General features: G+C 42.2%; 1 protein-coding gene across 1 annotated transcript; it reads left to right on the forward strand.

The window, feature by feature from the left end:
* Positions 1-2,723: 2,723 nt before the first annotated feature.
* kiaa0319 (KIAA0319 ortholog) lies at positions 2,724-20,308 on the forward strand. Its single transcript, XM_085803245.1, has 17 exons — positions 2,724-2,772; positions 3,383-3,599; positions 4,768-5,046; positions 6,071-6,176; positions 7,126-7,276; positions 7,380-7,529; positions 8,077-8,223; positions 8,677-8,839; positions 11,156-11,304; positions 11,400-11,551; positions 13,227-13,365; positions 14,762-14,921; positions 15,069-15,205; positions 16,069-16,191; positions 17,107-17,197; positions 17,404-17,495; positions 19,852-20,308. The coding sequence occupies exons 1-17, from the start codon at positions 2,730-2,732 to the stop codon at positions 20,007-20,009; spliced, it is 2,457 nt and encodes an 818-aa protein (XP_085659371.1). The 5' UTR covers positions 2,724-2,729; the 3' UTR covers positions 20,010-20,308.
* Positions 20,309-22,292: the final 1,984 nt, after the last annotated feature.

The following is a 22,292-nucleotide window of genomic DNA, read 5'->3' on the forward strand; positions in this document are numbered from 1 at the left end:
TGGAGGTATTTGGATGTTTTTTGGTGTGTCTTTTTGTTACGAAGACAGTTGGTATCCATTTGCAACCGTCATATGGACATGCACTGCTACGCCGAGACCCCCTGTAACTCAGAGAAGCCACGGAGGACTCTGAAACTTCTCCCAGCCCTTAGTCAACATGAGGGGGAGTAGCTTAGATAATGAGTGAAATTTGAATTTTGGGTGAACTATTCTTTTAAGTGTTTGTCCTTTTGAAACCAATAGAATATCATCCAGTCATGAAATCCCTTTGATTTTCCTCTGAAACAACATTTTCTAATTTTGAATCCTCAAATAGGCCTACAGGGTTTTTTTTTTTTGTTGTTTTTTTTTTGGGGGGGGGGGTTATTTTATTTTGAAAGTCCTGACCGGATGTCAGCTGTGTAATTTCCGCTGACTCGACACTAGTCGTGATTCTCTCGGCTCCAGTTCAGCAGCATCGCTGTGAAACCAATTAAACCACCGACACCAGGTAGACTCTCTGGTCCAGGATGTGACCCAACAGAACCGACTGGACCGGACTGGACCTGCTGAGGAGAACCGGAGAGGAGGAGGAGGAGGAGGAGGAGGAGGAGGAGGAGGACTGGGAGCAGCGACGGAAACCAGGTGCGTTCAGTTTATCTACAGTGAATTTCTGCGCTCAGAGATGATAATTAAATGACAGTTTTGTTGTTGTCGCTGTTTGTCATTTCCACGGTGATGAAGCGGGACATGTCGCTGTCATGGCAGAGAGCCGAGGCGGACTAAGCACCGCCCGCCTCGGAGAACCCCGTCCATAAATCCACTCGTTTTAACCTGCAGCAACAGCAGCTGTTAGAAATAAATACATTAGACATCTTTTGGTAAATGTAGCTAACTATTCCTTCTGCTAATTTTTTTGATAATGGGATGTGCAATGGAAAAAAATGTGGTTAATCAGCAATACATTTTGTCTAAACAATAAGATCAAGGAAGTATCTTTCAAAATTATACACAAAATATATCTAGCAAAAAACAAACAAAAAATACAAAACATTAGAAAGATTTTTGGTTAAATGAAAACTGAAAAAAACAGTCAGTAGCCTACAGTAGCCTACATCTGCATGAAAAGGACATTTTTCTTTACTTTGAAAACAATCAAATGGAAAATGATTTAATTTATTTTGTAAATTTCATATCCACAAAAAGAAATGGACTGACAGCAAACCAAATTTTACACTTTTTTATTTTGAAGGAACTTTATCAATACAGCACTGCCACTGACATCAATGGACTAAAAATGCCAAAGGCTTTAAAAACAAACTTTATTTTGTATTTTTTTTATTTAATTAGGCTAATATGCTTTTCTTTACATCGATGCATTTTGTATACATGGTAATTTTATACTCTTTGTATATTTATACTTTAATATTTTTAACAGTTTTGTTATGTATAAAATTGTTAATAAAGTTTAAAAAAAAAGAAAAAGAAAAAAAGAACAAAAAAAACAAGCGACAGCAGCTGTTTCCGGGAGGTTTTTCCTGCACCTGTCGACTCTTTTTAGATCGGGTTTATTTAAATATGTTTTCTTATGTTGACTGGACCTGGTTTTAACTCATTTCCGGGTTCGGACCGGGACCAGATAACAGCTGATGTTGGACCAGATGCTGCAGAGACCTGCTGCTCATAAAGCTGGATGTTTCTACCTTTAGACGTGAACTAAAGAGAAAAGAGGCCGAATTTAAAAGTGATGAATACAGATCCAGGATCAGTTTTAACCAACGCGCTGCCAACTTTATGTTTTCAATTAGAAGCGATTAAACTTTAAATTAATAACATTTCCATCGGAGTGAAGCGGTGACGACATCGTTGAGTCCAGACAGAGGAGAGGAGGTCAGACAGGAACATACAGGTACAACTATACAAACACACACAAACAGACAATTAATATGTATTTATGTATTTCATATTTAAAAACACGTCACATCTCTGCGGTGTCATAGCGACCGAGGTGCGTTTATTTCCAGGCCCGGGCGGAGCGGGCGGGCGGGGCTTCCGGTGGAGCTGTCCGGCGGCGTGGTGCTGAAACTGTGTGTGTGTGTGTGACAGTGCAACTCACTTTATATCAAATTTGTGACATTAAATATTAAAAAAGAAGCTAAATATTCACTATTTTCTATTTTTTTGATCAGACTGTTTTATTTTGTTTAATTGATACCAACCAGCCATGAAAAGACAGAGGATGCTCTATATGATATATTATATTTTCATATATAATACAATATTAAATGATTCATTCATTTTCTATACCGCTTATCCTGCACTAGGGTCACGGGTGAGCTGGAGCCTATCTCAGCTGACTTTGGGCGAGATATTAAATGATATAAACATTAAAAACAGCCTTTTTAAAGCGATATTTAACATGATGAATAAAATAGAAGCAGAGTTTTAAATTTATAACCAGTTCCTTTGTCTCTTTTAATCCCACATTATAAAAATCTGTATTTGATGCAACAAGTTAATTTTATCTGCAGCTTCAGATTTAAATGTAGAAATCTGTAAACCATTTACATTATGTAAATATTTGTGTTCAATAATTGTTTCTGTTTCATTCTTAATCTTATTTTGTAAGAGAGAAATATACAATATTGAAAATATTGACAAAAGATAGATATAGAATTTAGCTTTCTATTCATACAGGCTGAAGTACAGATGTTTACAGAGGTTTTGTGTGTGTGTTTCAGACTCGCACCATGTGGGAGAAGATGTTCCTGCTGCTGCTTCACAGTGTTGAAGGTAAAAACAAACATCACGCTTCATGATTCATGTTTTTATTTACACTGATGGAGGTACATTTGTGTCGTTATTATTCAATCAAAAGAAAAGTTGATTTAAACAAAAAAGATATTTTCAATCAAAACAAACTTAATTTCAATCAAAAAAAAAGGATTTGAATGCAAAAAAATATTTGAGACCCACAAAATTACATTTGAACCCTTTTTTTTTTCGTTGATTGAAAAGTTGTTGTTTTTTTGATTGAAAATAGCTTTTTTGTTTAATCAACTTTTTTTGATTGAATAATAAAGACACACATCTCCTACCCACAATATGGCCTAAATACAAAAAATCCCATCAAAATATTTTCAATCAAATAATAACTCACCTCAATCAAAAGAATAAACTTTTCAATCAAAGAAAAAAAGTGTTCAAATGCAATTTTTTGGGTCTCAAATATTTCTTTGCATTCAAACCCTTTTTTTCTTTGATTGAAATGTTTTGTTTTGATTGAAATGAAGTTTGTTTTGATTGAAAATAGCTCTTTTGTTTTTGATTGAATAATAAAGTCACAAATGTAGCTCCATAGACCCAGAACCGAGTCTCGTCCCTCTCTGTGTCTGTGCTGCAGCTGCAGTGGCGTCTGGGTGCTGGCAGGGGGCGACCTTCTCGGAGGCGGTTGTGTCTCCGGCGGTGGAGAGCAGCGGCATCATGCGGATCCCGGGCGTGGCCACGCTGCCGCAGTGCGTGGCGGCCTGCTGCGACCTGCCGGGCTACGACCTGGCCTGGCTGTTCGAGGGCCGATGCTACGTGCTGAGCTGCCAGCAGAGGGACAACTGTCAGCCCCGGTCAGTACGCTGCACACTGATTGGTTCCTTTCACAGATGTTTATTAACGCTAGAGCGCTGGAAAAGAGAGTAACGACAGCATTGGTCCAATGGAAGCGCCTCCTGGTGGAGGAATATGGGTTTTGCAAAAGAACTGACATCTCTGCATTGTTGGTGAATGAGCAAGTGTGGTGTTTTCAATCATTTAAGGACATTTATAGATCACCCACGTTAAGCAGAAGTAAGCTGAATGTTTGTGTTAATCTAAGTCTTAAATAGTTGTATCTTCCGACAGCAATCACTTCTATAGAGTGTTTGGACCGAAACACGGGTCTGTCAGTCACTCTGCTCTGCTCTGAGCCGAAGAGAAAACTTTCCTTGTATCCTACACGTTTTATCCAATGAGGAGAGAGAACGGCATAAAGGGGCAGTCCTCTCTGTGTGTGCAGCCAAGGGATGCCCTGAATGTGGTGACGTAGGGACGAGGACCAATAGATCCATGACGAGGGCGGGGGCTGCTAACTCCATCGGCTGACAAAACGTTATGGTGCGTTCAAGGCAACTCGTAACTCGTGTTTTTCCGACCTGTGAAGTCGTACCAGTTCGATCTGGTACGAGTTCACGGGTCAGAAGTTACGAGTGGCCGTTATAGTGACTTTCACAGGTAAAACAGGTCGGAGAAACACGAGTGGGTTGCCTGGAACGCTACAAAGTCGTAAGTTGTGACTTGAAGCTGTAATTTACGGTTTCAAAAGCCTGCCTGGAACGCAGCATTAGCCAAAACCACCGGATCGCTTACTTCTGCTTTAAGCAAAAGAAAAAAAACAATCAAATTAACAATAAAGGAAAATACATTTTGGTGACAGACCTCGTATCCCATGAAAATTATAATTATAGTTATTGTGACAGATTATTTGTTAAACATTTCTGAATGTATGTTCATTATTGATATACATTTGTAATTAAATTAAGACTTAAAATAATAATCAACTTCAGTCAAAAACAACTTAAATGATGGTGAAGAATTCAGAAATTTGCATTTATGGATATGAAATTCGTGCTCCTCGGTCTCTGTGTGAAACTTACGGAGCTAACAGACGCTAGGCTACTTCCTGTTTTTTTTGTAATTTCAAAATAAAAGCATGTATTTCAAAACAAATTCAAGAAACTACTGCGTTTCCACCACCAGAGAACGGCCCGGCGCCGACTCCTTCCTGGCCTTCCTGCGCCGCGCGTCGCCCCAGACGCTGGTGCTGCAGTCGCTGGTGCGCGGCGAGCCGTACGGCGCCCGCTGGCGGCCGGCGGCGGCGCCCGTCTCCTCCGAGGCGCCCGGCGACCTGCAGGCGCTCAAGGACCTGGCGCTGTTCGACGGCGCCCGGAGGGACTTCTCCGACCCGCTGGAGCTGGAGTACTCGGAGGAGACGGGCCAGGGCGGCGCCGAGCGGACGCCGCTGAGGGGACGAGACGGGTTTGTAGTGTTTTATACACCTTAACTTTCTTACTTTAATATCTTAAATTATTGTATGTTCTTCTTTGTATGTATACCTTGTCTTGGAACTGAAAGAGTGCAAATTGGTGCTCGGCTTGATGGACATGTTTTGCCCAAGAAGTAACCTGATCGAATGGAATGTGCCTGGTTTAAGGTGATTGTTGATTCTGCTGTCTGGTTGAGGGCCCTTGAGACTTTTTTATTTTTTAAATTTTTTATTTAACCTTTATTTAACCAGATAAAAACCCATTGAGATCAGGATCTCTTTCGCAAGGGTGACCTGGCCAAAAATGGTCAGCAGCACGCGGTACAGCAGCAATACATGTCAACACAGAAATGCAAAGAATAACAATTAGAAAATATACAGAGTTTTACAATTTCAGATACAACAATTGAAACAACAGAATAAATAATTTAAGATTTGAAGCACAGGCACTGCTGGGTGAATTTCTGCTGCCTATCTTTCAAAATAGAGCGAAAGGCTCCAAGTGGGATTAGTTTAGCGAGTTTCAGCTCTTTCTGTAAAGTGTTCCATGCCGAAGGGGCGGCGGAGCTGAATGCTCTTTTCCCAAATTCAGTCCTTACCCGGGGAACAGATAAAACAAGGGTTGAACAAGAGCGCAAAACATAACTACTGCTTGTTTCTTGCAGTAATATGCACAAATACGAAGGCATCAAGCCTAAATGAGCCTTATAAATTAAGGTCAACCAATGTACATATCTGCGAGATACAGGGCATTGGGTTCCTTCTTTCCTAAAAGTTAGGGGGTAGGTCAAGGGTCTCTCTCTGTTTGGAGATGGGGGTGTCAGAACAGGTATATATAAGTCAGAGTTCTGGACCAGTTGAGAGGACTTCTCATATTGACAATAGAGATGCTCCAGGATTCGGCATTTTTTGTACACTGTTCTTCTTCTTGTTAATAAACTTCTTTTTTGAATACAAGCGAAGACGTGTCAGCTGCTGGTGATCCCTTCTTTTCATCAACACATCAATATACCACAGGTTCAACCAATCAGAGGCCGAGGCGGCGCCGGGGGCGGGGCCGACGAACACGAGCCGAGGAGACGAGGACGGAACCACGAGGCCGAGCGGCGCCGCGGAGGAAACGGTGAGTTCTGACCTGTTCATCTCTTCACACTGTCGCCATAGAAACAGAGATCCGCTGTCATCCACAAGTTTCCGAACGTGATCTATGGTCAAAACCGGAAGCTGGTTTTGACAGTCTTGGTGGAATTGTACGTTACGTTTCCAGGTTTTCAGTCGTCATCGTCATAGTTGCGGTAAACGCATGGATCTGTTAAAGGGACAACGAGGAGTTTATCCATCGGCAGAACGAAAAACTCCATCAATAAAAAATATATATATATTAATGTGGATGAATCTCCGTTACCAATTGTTAATGGTCCATTTTCTATAAATCTATGGTTTTGTCTCTATGGTTATTTTGTTATTATTAGTGGTGGTGGAAATGCTGGGCGAGCCGACCAGCGTTTCTTTACTTTCGGTTTCGTGGCGAGTCATGAGAATAACGCCGCCGAATCTCCGTTTATGGTGGGAACTACGACGGTATGTGATCGTCTTCCAACCTCTGACTTTAATTCTTGATGAATGAAAACATGAGTCTGTCTTGCGCCGGTCAAAGAATTTCACGGTGCGGAGGCTCATAAATGTAGTGAGAAAACACTTCGCTTTCCAAAACTCCTCGTTGTCCCTTTAACTCTGGTTTTAACACATCAGTTTGTGTGATATCCATTGTTTTAAAGTTTTTATTTTGATAGAACACAGTAGAGATAGACAGGAAAGGGTTAGACGCAGAGAGAGGGGGAATGACATGCAGGAAAGGGCCGCCCGATGCGGGATTCGATATCCATTGTTAAAAGCTGGTGTGATGATCCATGCGTTTTACAGACATGCATTTACCGCGACTACTGAAACCATGGAAACGTAAACATAAAATTCCACCGGAAGAGCAAAACCGGCTTAGCTACATTTTTGACGTTCGGAAAAAGGTGTATAGTGACAGAATCAGAGGAGAAAGCAACTGTTTTGACTTTCAGATGACATCACAGAGCGTCGCCGCGGCAACGTCGCCGCCATCATCGTCCCCCGACTCCACCCAGCAAGACCATATAAGGACTTTGCCGCCCACCGAGGCCTCGTCCCATTGGCCGAGCAGCAGCACGACCACGACCTCGCAGCCGGCTGCAGGTGACGGGATGATCCATAAAAGAAAAAAAATAGATCCAAACTCTGATTATAATCAATAGATATCGATCAATAAGTGATTAATCAGATACTTTCCCTCCTCCAGCTCCTCAGCCCCTGGTGTTGTCCACAGGAAACCCTGTAGAGCAGACGCCGCCCGCAGTTAAACCTGAAGCTTCAGTTTCACCTGAACCAACATCTGGTAACACACACACACACACACACACACACACACACACACACACACACACACACACACACAATCATACACATCAAAATATTACAAATGAATAATAGTTAAAATATTGAAAACAGAATATTTTAATTTTCTTTAATAACTTTTATTTTACTTCTAATTTAAAGGGATAGTTCATCCAAAATTCAAATTTCACTCATTATCTACTCCCCCTCATGTCGACTAAGGGCTGGGAGAAGTTTTTTGGTGTGTCTTTTTGGACGAAGATAAGTGAGCCCCATTCACAACCATTATATGGACAAATAGCTAACTCAGAGAAGCCACGGAGGACTCTGAAACTTCTCCCAGCCCTTAGTCCACATGAGGGGGAGTAGATAATGAGTGAAATTTGAATTTTGGGTGAACTATCCCTTTAAGTTTTAATTTTAACCCTGTAAGTAAAAGTATAATTTATAATTAATTATATTTTCTCATGTTTCTTGGTTCATTCCATATTCAGTAATCACAGATTGGACGGAAGCCCTTGAGGGACAGTTTTACCATTTTGCCTTCAGGGCTTCCGTAGTTTCCTGTAGTTAACGATGACATCATTGTCCTGTGATTCCAGCCGGAGCTCCGCCCACCAGCAGCAGCAGCTCCGCCCCCGACCAGACCAGAACCGCGACCTCTGACCCCAAAACCACCGCCGCCGCCTCAGCCCTTAGCCCCGCCCCTCACACCACAAGCCCCGCCCCCTCACCTGCTGCCGCCACAGGTAAAACTGAAACCAAACTTTGTTTCTGTCAAATTAAAGGGACAACGAGGAGATTTGGAAAGCGAAGTGTTCTCATACTACATTTACCATGAGCCTACGCGCGCACGGTGAAATTCTTTGACCGCCGCAAGACAGACTCATGTTTTCATTCATCAAGAATTAAAGGTGTACAGAAAAGAAAATTGAATTTGATTCCACTCTGGATCATAAAATTAGTGTAATAACTCATCTTTCAGACGCCCAGCATTTCCACCACCACTAATAATAACAAAATAACCATAGAGACAAAACCATAGATTTATCTAAAATGGACCATTAACAAGTGGTAACGTAGATTCATCCACATTAATATGAGACTTTTTTAGAACCAAATAGAAACTCCTCGTTGTCCCTTTAAATTCAGCATGTTTTTTTGTTTTTTTTAACGTTTTAAACGACCCGTCTCTCCTCCAGTGTCGGAGGTCCCGGGGTCAGAGGTCACGGGGTCGAACCGCGGCCCCGTTGCCGTGGTGGGTCCAGACAGGAAGTTGCTCCTCCCTGTTTCCAGCCTGTTGCTCAACGGCAGCGGAAGCACCGACGACCGCGGCATCGTCAGCTTCCACTGGGACGCCATCAGGTCACACACACACACACACACACACACACACACACACACACACACACACACACACACACACACACACACACACACACACACACACACACCTGCATGACTTCAGATTTTTTAAATCAGTCGACTCTAATGTTATGAAAGTGGAGTCGACGTCGACTAGTCGCTGATGACGTCATTCATATTTTTCCCATCATAATCACCATCTGAAAATCTTTTTTTTTCAGTTTATTGCATGTATAACTCAATCTTCTCTTCTACATTTTTTTTGTGTCTTGCCTCACTCCCGAGTCCATGACCAGCAGATAGACACCATCCTTTCGACTGTGTGTGCAGTAACAAGGGAGATAGAGCCGTATCGCCCGTAATTTCCGGAACATGCGCTTCAACTGGGAGCAGCAAAGTCTGGTAGCTCTGAGTTTTTGAGTTTTTACTCAACATTTGCTTTATTTTTGTTGTGTTTTTTGTTATCTACTGATGGATGCTTCTCTGGGGAGAAGAGATTCTTCAGAGATGAGCTTCTTTCATTGAAAATGGACAGATCTGGAGGACACCACCATCCTGTCCTCAGATGATCTGAAGAGGTGCTTTTGTGGTGGTTGTTGTGCTGCTGCTGGTGCAAAGTTAAAGGCTTGGAGGTGCAGATGTCCTATCAGTCCTTTCTGAGGTCAGTCATCATTGGAAATATCAACTCTCTGCCCAACAAGAGTGATGAAGAGCTGGAGATATTGGTGAAGACTCAGAAAGTAGACATTTATTTTATTTTTTCGAATCATAACAACACTTGTGTACATCCCACCTAATGGCAAGTTGGCAACTGCTTAAGTTCCATCTGAAGTTCTCCATGAAGTTGTTGCTAGGATACAGACTAAACATCCTGAGGCACTAGAGCACTGAAGAAGGAGGAGGCAATTCTGGACGGCCTGGATCATCCACTTCATGGCACCTTGACTGACCAGGAAAGCAGCGGTGGTGGACGGCTCCTCTCTCCTTGCTGCAAGATGGAGGAATGTAGTAGTGGGGCGGATAAGCAAAATGATTTGGCCCCTCCACCAATGATCCTGATCCACCCAGCTGCCTCTTCACCATCGGTCCTGCTCCACCCGGCGGCCCTGCTCCACCCTGCGGTTCCTGCTCCATCCGGCGGTTCCTGCTCCATCCGGCGGTTCCCGGCGGTTCCTGCTCCACCCGGCGGCCCTGCTCCACCCGGCGGTTCTTGCTCCATCCGGCGGTTCCTGCTCCACCCGGCGGTTCCTGCTCCACCCGGCGGTTCCTGCTCCATCCGGCGGCCCTGCTCCATCTTTCCCTCCTCGGGATGAATAAAGTATTCTCTACTCTACTCTACTCTAATTAGCTTAGCTCAAACACTGGAAGTGTATGGGTAGTGTTAGCCTGCCTCCTACCCGAGCTGAAATCAGCAGTCAGAAGCTGATTTCATTTTAGCTCTAAACTCTGTAAATATTTCACTTTATCCACATTTCAAACATGTTTAGGTGAGAAAGTAGCCGTTTAGATCAGCAGTGTGTCGTTAATTTGTCTAAATACCAGCTGTTTACAATTTTGTTCGGACGAATTTGGCGCTACTCAAGCTAGCCGTTGTGACCAACGCACTTACGGTTACTTTCACAAAATAAAACACCCGTTGCCCTTTACATACAGAAAACCATGACGATAGAATTTGTGCTTTTACTTTGAAATAGGAAGCTAACCTACCCTCGATGTAGCTAGCTTGAACCAAAATAAACCGTCTTTGCTTGAACCCTCCGTTTTGACCGATCTCGTCCCGTTAGCGGCATTTGACCGCTCAAGATGCCTTACCGGAGAGTTTTGTCAACTCTGAGACGAAGATCGGCCCGCCGGTTTCCGTTTAGAGTTGCTGAAGAGTTTCTCTGATGACTTTAGGTGGAGGCAGCTAGCCTAACACTACCCATACACTTCCAGCGTTTGAGCTAAGCTAATTAGCGACTTTAGGTGGAGGCAGGCTAACACTACCTATACACTTCCAGCGTTTGAGCTAAGCTAATTAGCGACTTTAGGTGGAGGCAGGCTAACACTACCCATACACTTCCAGCGTTTGAGCTAAGCTAATTAGCGACTTTAGGTGGAGGCAGGCTAACACTACCCATACACTTCCAGTGTTTGAGCTAAGCTAATTACAGGCGATACGGCTCTATCTCCCTTGTTACTGCACGCACAGTGGAAAGGATGGTGTCTATCTGCTGGTCATGGACTCGGGAGTGAGACAAGACACGGAAAAAAAAAATGTCGGCGTACTATTGACTACCAAACACATGCTGTGAACTGACTCCTCTGTGTTTTCAGCGGTCCTCCTGGGTTGAAGCTGGAGGATGTGGACCGGGCCGTTGCCGTGGCGACAGGCCTGAGGGCGGGGCGCTACACCTTCAGACTGACGGTGTCCGACCAGCAGGGGGCGACGGACAGCGCCTCGCTGGCGGTCCGGGTGCAGGAAGGTGGGCGGGGTTTAACTGTTGTTAACTAATGATCCAGATCTGAACGCTGATTATTCTGACGGCGCCTGAACGCCTCGTCCTTCCTCCCCCCGCAGCCCGGACACTTCCTCCGGTCGCCCACGGCAGCGGCAGCCACAGCCTCACGCTGCCCAACAACTCCCTGGTGCTCAGAGGCTCCGTCACCGACGGCGACCAGACCGAGGTCCACTTCCTGTGGGTCCGAGACCGCCAGAGTCCTGCAGCCGGGGTCAGTGAACGCCTCACTAGAGCAGAATGACCCTTTAACTGAGACACTAAAATTAAACCAACAGATATCACCATGAAACTTTATCACTCACATTAAGACAATTATTTTTTGTAGTAGTTTTGTCAAATTTTATGTTTAAATATGTAATTGAGGTCATATCTAATTAAATATGCGCTAATTTGCATACATTTCCAGAACAGAAATCTGAACAATGGATAAAGCTACTTTCAAAATTCTTGTTTTATTTTGTTGACATATTAGAGTCTTTAGTTTTTACAGAGGAGGATTGTGGATATCTCTTTTTATCACTCTGTAAATGAGAAAATACTGTCACCACCAGCCCTAAAAAAAAATCAACTTTCTCCATGTTTGTAGTAATAAAATGTTGTATAAATGAGGCTGTGAATGACATCGCCAATCAACTGGTCCACGATGGAGTTGCTGAGCTGGTCACTGAATGCGATTGACAGAGTGTTCTCAACAAGGCGTGCGGCCTCTGGTGAGCCAAGATGCCCGGACGGAACCTTCATGTCCGGCTACATGCTGGATGGATGGGAGAAGTGGAGAGTCCTTTGCCTTGCCCCACTGGATGTGGAGGATGTCGAGGACGTGTACATCTTCACGTTCATGACAATTGGAATGATCGCCCTGGGTTTTGGCGCCTACATGCAGTATCGTAAGATGAGAAAGATCGCCACCGAGCAAACCGACGCGAGGGAGGATAACGCAACAACTCGGAGTGCTGTGGTCGGGATACGGTCCGACATATCCGCAATCCGAGAGTATGTGTCACTGATGCGAGCTGACATAGCCAAAACTCGGGAGGAAATCGAGAGAAATGGCGACGAAAACCGCAGAGAATGAGTAAAAAGAAGAAAGGGCTCCTACACCATCCCACCATCCCAACTAAAAATCAATACACTGGACTTTTGCTCTCTGTCAATTGGACCACACCAGACTTTGCTCTCTGTCAATTGGACCATCTTGTGACTTTGTGACTTTTGTGACATGCCTGGCAACAAGAAGAGACTGTTGTTCGCTCATGACGGTTGGACACATGTGCAGACACACACGTAATCCTTATGCTCTATCTAGAGCTGGACTTCAATTTCTTCAACTCTACATACTGCCTAATGCTGCAACACATTATGTCAAAATGTCAAATGTTGAAAAAAAAATAAATAAATTGAGAAATGTCATGTTAAAAAAAAAAAAAAAAAAAAAAATGTCAAATTGTTAAATTGTTAAATCTTGAAAATACTGGAAGAATGTTATGTCAAAAATGTAACATGCAGAAAAAATGAATATGTGAGTATTGGGGGCGGGACTAGATAAGCTTTTGCTTCTCCCGCTTTCCCTTTCGGTCATGTGTATTGTATTAATTGGATTGAGATGATGTGTGATGATGATGACTAATTGACATGCCCGAAATGAACCAAATAAATAAATAAATAAATAAAATGATATATCAACAATCCCCTCTGTAAAAACCTTCAGGATATAGAAAGGGATCAAAGTGGAAGGTTTGGTGTCTGTAAGTGCTGCTGAAGTGGAGATTTCTAGCTCAGAGTCTGAGTCTGAAAAACTCTTTCTGAGGAAACGGCCTTTAAAGACTTGGACTGTTAAACTACAGAGATTGTTAATGTAAACTGTACCTTTATGTGTCTGTGGTCAGGACGTCCTGTACGGCTCAGACTCCCAGGCGTCTCTGTACCTGGCCAACCTGGTGGAGGGGACCTACCTGTTCCAGCTGCGGGTGACGGACGCTCAGGGCCGCTGCAGCACCGCCACCGCCACCGTGGAGGTGCGTCCAGGTAGGATGCCACCAGCACCTCAACATGTCATAATCTCCATATCGATGCAATATGTGACGCGCTCTGGCGAAATGAGTCGTTAGTTGCACCGTTCTTTTTTTCGTCTGATTCTCTGCTTTCCGAGGGTCATTGAATGGTGCATTTATGACAACAAGGGTCCATATAGGGTGCTTGTAATCACGTGGTACAGGAGCAATGTGAAAAAGAGAGTGAAGACCATAATTCAAATGGTCATATCTTGAAAACCATCCAATGTATGATTTTGACTAGGGTATCATTTTAAAGCTAAGTTTCTCCTCTTTCCATTGATACCAATTTGTTTTTTGAAATTCGGGTTACTGTGACTCATTTTGCTGGATCAGGTCACATATGATGTGACGACGGTTTCAGCGAAAACTGAGCATTCTTCAACAAAACAAAATAAAAAGTGACATTACAACAGCAAAGGAAGTGGAAAGTGCAGTTTCATTGAACAGAACAGACCAGATCAGTGTCAGTGCTTGACACACAGCAAAGGGACCGCGAGGTGGAATCGAACCCACACACACAAGTGTTTCAGTGACGGTCATTTTCTCTCCTTCAGCCTCACGTTCTGTCTATCGTTGCCATTTGAGATGTTAAAGATGTTAATAGCTACAAGTTTAATTCCTTCCTTACAATTAATACTTTTATTCTGCACTGCTCTAGACGTTCTGTGGATGTATTATTTTTGATGAAAAAAAGTTGTAGCTATGACCTTTAAAGTGATAGTTCACCCAAAATTGAAAATTTCAGAAAGTTTCAGAGTCCTCTGTGGCTTCTCTGAGTTACAGGGGGTCTCGGCGTAGCAGTGCATGTCCATGTGACGGTTGCCAATGGATACCAACTGTCTTCGTAACAAAAAGACACACCAAAAAACATCCAAATACCTCCATGCTGCTCGTATGTAATGTCCCTCTTGTATTGAAGCCCCGAAATGCAAAATTGTTCCGAAAAAAATTAAATAAGTCTATATTTTAAGCTTGTTTGTAGCAGAAGCTCCCAGTGTCTCAGTTCACTGCTCTTCCTGTGTCAGTGCGTGAGATTTGCACTGACCGGCGGAACAATTTCTCATGTTGGGGCTTCAATACAAGACGGACATTACATACGAGCAGCATGGAGGTATCTGGATGTTTTTTGGTGTGTCTTTTTGTTACGTAGACAGTTGGTATCCATTAGCAACCGTCATATGGACATGCACTGCTACGCCGAGACCCCCTGTAACTCAGAGAAGCCACGGAGGACTCTGAAACTTCTCCCAGCCCTTAGTCCACATGAGGGGGAGGAGATCATGAGTGAAATTTCAATTTTGGGTGAACTATCCCTTTAACATCCTCCAGCCGTAGTGTCCTCAGACTGTGTCCCTGCTGTCTCGTAGAGCCGGGCGGGGGGGAGGAGGTGGAGCTGGAGATGCTGGTCTCGGTGTCCCAGGTCAGTCTGGCCCAGAGGGACACGGTGCTGCGGCAGCTCGCCGCGCTGCTGCACGTCCTGGACGGGGACATCCAGGTCCGAGCGCTGCAGGGACACTCACACCTCAGGTACCGGCCCAGTCTGACCCACTGCGCCACACAGCCGCCACCACAGACCGGTTCACTGCTACTGACTGACTGACATCTCTGTGTCTGTGTGTGTGTGTGTGTGTGTGTGTGTGTGTGTGTGTGTGTGTGTGTGTGTCTGCGCTGCAGCACGGTGCTGAGGTTCTCGGTGCGCGGCCCCTCGGGCCCCGTCCCCGGCTCCAGACTGGTGGTTCTGCTGAGGAACCAGCTGCTCCGAGAGAAGAGCGACTACCTGCTGTTCAGAGTCCTGAGGGTCGACACCGTCTGTGAGTCACACACACTCACACACACACACACACACACACACACACACACACACACACACACACACACACACACGCTTCCGAAGAAGGACCTCTAGTGTTTTCTTATAATCTTTTGATTTATTTTTGTTCTAGATTCATCACATTTCAGTTTCATATCATTCTTTAGCTTCAGAAAATAGATTTTATTATGTTTGACAGTTTTTTTCAAACAGATTTTTCAAAAATCAGTTGCGACAGTTCAATCTAAATTCACCTCCATCTGAAATCTGTAAAATAAATGTTCTATTTCATGATGAGAAGCCTGCGGAGCTAGTTCAGGCAGACAACTCAAGCTGCACCCAGCTGATCAAACCTGCTGCAGCCATGCTCAAGGATACCTGCACCTACCTTCAGCTTGCAATGCTTATACTCAGTAAATTATTTGTTCTCATTTCTGAGTTGTCTGATTGAAATTTCTATTCGTTTTTATGAATTGTGATTTGCACAGATTATTAGTTTCTTGGTTTAGAAAAAGTTTCATATCCAAATGATAAGGCAAGGCAGTTTTATTTATATAGCCCATTCTTACAAACAGTTTGTCTCAGAGGGCTTTAGGAGCGTAACCAGAACAGAGGAAAAGTAAGCGGACTTGTACAGTTCCCGACTGTCTTTCTGTGTAAATATCAACATGGAAACCTGCAGCTTATATTCAAGTGCGAACTATATATGTATTTTCTTTTAACATTTAGCTGGTACGGCAGGTTCGCTCTATACAGTAGTCCGAAAAGTACGGTAGTTTGTTTCTAACGGTGACGACAGAAAACAACAGATGATCGTTAAACTGATCGATCACCTGACTGTGTTTTTTTCCCATGATGCATCAGTGTGTCTGCTGCGCTGTTCGGGCCGAGGCCAGTGCGACCCCCTCACTAAGGAGTGCAGCTGTGACCCCTTCTGGACCGAGAACCTGGTCCGCCGTTACCTTGGAGACGGGGAGAGCAACTGTGGTGAGTGTTGGTGATGTCATTGAGTACGTTCACATGCAGTCAATATTCAGGTTCAGGTCAATATTCAGGTTTCTGAAACATTCGGAATAACCCGTTTACATGTGTGAGCAAACAGAGTTATTCCTGTATCCATGGTAATTGTAATCAATTGGGATATCCTGATCAAAATAGCGACGTCGCTTATAAATCGCTTATAAATTTTGGTAGTTGCGGGTTTTTAGGCTTGTTGTTAACCCGCTCTCCTACACTGACTGAGAGAATAAAAGCCCGGTCTATTTCTATTTTCTTGAATGTACAAAACCTCTCTTCATCGCCCACGATCGCCCGTTTGAGCAGTTTCTAAGCTGCTTCATTTCTCATTAGAGTTCTCAGTCGGCCTCGGGTGTTGAAGCTCGGACCTGCTGACCCACAAGCAACTATTCCGGCCCGTTGAGAACTCCGACTGACCGAAGGAAAGAGCCGGAGCCTACAGTCTGTGGCCGGAGCAACACATTTATTTATTATAAAGTTAAAAGTTGCTGATTAAACGCCTGTCTTCAATATTTACAAGTACGGTAGTTCCTGTAGGTCAAAATACCTAGATTCCATCATGTGCAGAACACAAATTAATATTCCTTTCAATGGGGAAATCCCGATGGACGTATACATGACCAAATATTCAGGTTAGAAAAGGAGTAACCCAGGGGTCTTTTTCTGGTTTTTAAAAACCGGAATATGAGCATATTCTGGTTTTTCAAAAGGGTTGTTGGTGTTTACATGACCATGGGCAACAGGGATGTTGCTAATATTCTGGTTATGAACGGGTTAATGACTGCATGTAAACGCACTCATTGATGATGTCACACAGGTGCAGGTGTGTTACTGATGCTGCTGTGTGTGTGTGTGTGTGTGTGTGTGTGTGTGTGTGTGTGTCAGAGTGGAGGGTCCTGTATGTGATCCTGACCAGCTTCATGCTGATGGTCTTCATCCTGTCGGTCAGCTGGACCTTCATCTGCTGCTGCCGGAGGTCACACACACTCACATACTACTGCATATATACACATATACATACACAATATATACATGTATCCTAACGTGTTTGTTGTGTTGTGTTGTGTTGTGCTGTGTTGTGTTGTGTTGTGTTGTGTTGTGTTGTGTTGTGTTGTGTTGTGTTGTGTTGTGTTGTGTTGTGTTGTGTTGTGTTGTGTTGTGTTGTGTTGACTTGTTGTTCAGGAGGAAACAAACCAAAGTGAGGAAGAAAACCAAGTACACCATCCTGGACAACATGGATGAACAGGAGCGAGTGGAGCTCAGGCCCAAGTTCAGTGAGTTGGACACAAGTGTTTTAATTAATTGAATTAATCAACCTGGTTAAACTGGTTAAACTGGTTAAACTGGTTAAACTGGTTAAACCTGGTTAGAGAGAGTGTGTGTGTGTGTGTGTGGTGGAAGATCTGTGTTTTAGTTCAAACCTGTTGAAATGAGTCACCTTCATATCTGATAAAACACATACTTTCATACATTCATACAAATGTTCATACATACCTTAATACATACATACATACATACATATACTTCCATTCATACATACATACTAGTTACGTTCATACTTACATACATACAAACCTTCATACATACTTGCATACATTCATACTTAGATATATACTTACATTCATACTGTACATACATACAAACTTTCATACATACTTATGTTCATACTTACATGCTTACATACTTTCATTCACACACACATACATACTTACTTTCATAAATACTTACACATACATACTTTCATACATATATGTATACATACACATACAGACATACATATACATAAAAACTTTCATACATACATATTTATATATACTTACATAAAAACATACATACTTTCATACAGTAATACATACATACATACTTTTATTCATACATGCGTTCATATACTTAAAAAAAACAGACATACTTACATACACCCAGATGTAATTACATACATACCTACTTACTTTCATAAATACTTACGGTACATATATACATACTTACATATTTTCATACATATATACATACACACGTACATTATACATAAAAACTTTCATACATACATATTTATATATACTTACATAAAAACATACATACTTTCATACTGTAATACATACATACATACTTTTATTCATACATGCGTTCATATACTTAAAAACATACATACTTACATACATTCATACTTACATATTTTCATACATATATACATACATACTTACATACACATGTATATTATACATAAAAACTTTCATACATTCATACATATATAGTTACATAAAAACATACTAACATACATACTTTCATTCTGTAATACATACATACTTTTATTCATACATGCATTCATATACTTAGAAACATACATACTTCCATACATTCATACTTACATATATACATACAAACATACAGTAAATACTTACATATTTTCATACATATATACATACACATATATATTATACATAAAAACTTTAATACATTCATATAGTTACATAAAAACATACTAACATACATACTTTCATTCATACATAAAAACTCTCATACATACTGTACATTATTACATACATACTTTCATACATACATCCATACTCACATACATACAAACTTACATAACCCTCTATGGTACGCTGCATTATGATGCCAGTGGGGAAAAAAATGTTTGGAGTGTTTTTATGTCTCAAAATAGACTAAATAAACATAATCTAAAGAAATTTTTAAAAATTATTTATTTTTGGAAGTTTTTGGGATGTTTTGCCTGTAGGCAACATTGTACCATTACGGTTCATCATCTACTGTATTAGAAACACCAGTCTCTGTAGACTTTCACCTCCACTGGCCTCATCCTCATCCCAATTCTCATTCTCATCTTCCTCATCATCATCATAATAGCCTGATGTTTACTTTACTGCATCCAAAATCACATTTATTAAGGATAAAAAACTAAATTATGATGAATTATATGTTTTTGAACATTATATTTACACCTAAACACACACTACCATAGTCCCCTAATGCAATTTTGATTCCATAATGGTCCACTGTCGCCTCAAGGCAACACTGCAATTTTCTGTAATGGTACGTTGTTGCTTTCAGGCAACAGGTGCATTTTAACAAGTTTCCATTATTTAATAAGTAAATAAATTGCATGGAACTATTAAAAATTAAACTTTACTAATCTATTAGTGTAAATATATATTTTTTCCAGATGAAAAAGGGCCAGGAAGTTACTGTATGTTTTCAGACCGTTTTAGTGGAGCAAAATGGCAAACCTGTTTCCTTTGAAAAAGTCTGCAAAAAAGGGTTTCAGTGGCTTCTTGCAAGTCATGTGATAAATTAAAGCATTGTTATTGGTTCTCTAAGGTCTCCTCTCTTTTTTAAAGTATTACAGCATTAAATGGGATGAATTGTGGAGATGTGACAGGCCAGAAAGTGGTGTGTTGCCTGAGGGCAACATGGTACCATAGAGGGATAAACAGATACTTTTATTCATTCGTTCATACATGCTTTCACACATACATACATTCATTTATACATACATAGTACATGCATACATACTAACATACTGTGAAAACATACTTCAAGCTTCAGCATGGATGTCAGGCAGAGTGCATTCTGGGAGTTCAGTGTTCCCCCCTCCTCTCCTCCTCTGTGCAGGTATCAAACACCGCAGCACGGAGCACAACTCCAGCCTCATGATGTCTGAGTCGGAGCTGGACAGCGACCAGGACACCATCTTCAGCCGGGACCGACCGGCACGGAGCGGCCGGCGGCTCAGCGCCCACGCCGCCCGCAACGGGAACGCCTTCGGATGACGGGAACGACCGGCAGACAGGAAGAGACTGACAGGAAGGAAGGAGCCGAGCGGCCCCGAGAGACACAAGGCTTCTTAAAGGTTGTTGAAGGACTCGGTCCGACCACAACGAACCACAACGAACCAAACCGGGTTCAGACTCTTTGAGGACCAGAGGACAGACTCTCCTGGTCCTTAACAACACGGACCGGCGGGAAAACTGAAAGCCGAATGATGCAACATCTGGACGACGCTTCAGAGTGGGAGGAATTTTACAACCTGTGTGGAGATGTTGCAGGAAAAATGGACAAAAACAATCGACAGATGAGACGAGCTGGGTGCAGGACCGGTTCAGTCCAGTTCAGTTCTGTGCTAGCTTAAAGAATAGTTCACCCAGAATGGAAATTTCACTCATTATCTCCTCCCCCTCATGTGGACTAAGGGCTGGGAGAAGTTTCAGAGTCCTCCGTGGCTTCTCTGAGTTACAGGGGGTCTCGGCGTAGCAGTGCATGTCCATATGACGGTTGCAAATGGATACCAACTGTCTTCATAACAAAAAAGACACACCAAAAAACATCCAGATACCTCCATGCTGCTCGTATGTAATGTCCCTCTTGTATTGAAGCCCCGAAATGCAAAATTGTTCCGAAAAAAGTTAAATAAGTCTATATTTCAAGCTTGTTTTGTAGCGGAAGCTCCTCTTCCTGGACAGTTGGTATCCATTTGCAACCGTCATATGGACATGCACTGCTACGCCGAGACCCCCTGTAACTCAGAGAAGCCACGGAGGACTCTGAAACTTCTCCCAGCCCTTAGTCCACATGAGGGGGAGGAGATAATGAGGGAAATTTCAATCTTGAGTGAACTATCCCTTTAGCATTGTCAACAGAGACTATACCCACCTGCTAACGAGTCCAGAGATGTGTGATTTACATGTTGTATCTCATTAGCTAACGAGCTTCTCACTGGTCCGTCAGTGAGTGGGGTCAGAGGTCATGACGACGTAGAAGCCAACTTTACCACAACTCTGATGATGTAATGAGCTAAAACAGAAAGAGGAAGCTAATGGATGAAAAACATTAAAATCTGAACAAATTGGACTCCAGATTTTCCAGATTCCATCATTTTTTATTTCGAGTCAGAAATACAAAAATCTAGACTTTCTTTACATTAACGCTGACTACAAGAAAATATATTACATTTACAATTAAGACAAATTACACAAAATCATGTTAGAAACACTATCTGCTGTACAAACAGTTCATAACAAAATCAAATCAGATCAGTTACATGGCACTTGACGCTGTCAGGAAAATTAACATTAGACACATAACAAGGTTTTTTTTTTTTAATTAAACCACTATATTACAATTAATAACATATTTGAATGGTTTTTACCTAATTTACCTCCGTACAGAAATACAGCAACAAAAACATAAGAGCATGCAGACATGTTCAACCCTGTTTGTCCAAACACTCACATTAGGCCATGGAATATTTATATTGATCTATCATGAACAGGTTTTAGTGATAGTCCTTTATACAGCTATTAATTAATATTTTAAATGGCCGATATGAGATGTTTTAGACTGGACTTGAACATTTTCAGCGGTGTGCGACAGGGCATCAAGGAAGTTCAATACAAACAATGAATTCACAAAAATCTGGCGCTTTTGTTTTTGTGCTTTTTATTTTCTAAATCACAGTAAATTTGCCTTTTCGTCCACAGTCAGTGTCTTTTATGTTTATTATTATGTGCCATAGAGACATTAGATGTTCCTTTACCATGGTGACGCAATGCTAGATGCTGATTGGCTCGAAGTTTGTTACTTTTTGTAGCATCTTCGCATTCTAAACTGACTGTTTGCTAAGCCCCGCCCCCAACAGTTGATTGTCCAATCATAGCTTAGCAACTGTTACTTAGCACAGCAGCTGTGTGAGGCTCTGGAGAGAGTTGTGTCTTTTTTCGTCCTAACAACCAAAGATAAACGAGTTATAGCACAAGAAACGTCAGTGCTAACTAGCTTAAAACTAGCTTAAAACTAGCTTAAAACTAGCTTAAAACCTTCCAGCGCTAACTCAGTGCATTCGTCAACAAACTACATTATTTTGGCAGGATAAGAAAAAAACGCCTCATTCACAACCAACATTTAGGACGATATCCAATCAGAGTTTGGGTTAAAGTTAGCGGCTTTGTCCTGGTCGTCACCTTGGTCATTATTCTCCGATCTACTTGTCTTGTTAAAGTAAAAAAAAAACCTGTTGCTTGAAAATGAAAAATGGAAATCAAAACATATCGAACTTT

The sequence above is a fragment of the Trachurus japonicus genome, chromosome 16, assembly GCF_045865225.1.
Source record: "Trachurus japonicus isolate A0001 chromosome 16, Traja_1.0".
NCBI lineage: Eukaryota > Metazoa > Chordata > Actinopteri > Carangiformes > Carangidae > Trachurus > Trachurus japonicus.

Coding starts and splice junctions, on each gene's coding strand:
- kiaa0319 (XM_085803245.1), top strand. CDS start 2,730: ATGTGGGAGAAGATGTTCCTGCTGCTGCTTCACAGTGTTGAAG. Junction 8,840..11,155: donor TTCCACTGGGACGCCATCAG/GTCACACACACA, acceptor CTGTGTTTTCAG/CGGTCCTCCTGGGTTGAAGC. Junction 13,366..14,761: donor CACCGTGGAGGTGCGTCCAG/GTAGGATGCCAC, acceptor GCTGTCTCGTAG/AGCCGGGCGGGGGGGAGGAG.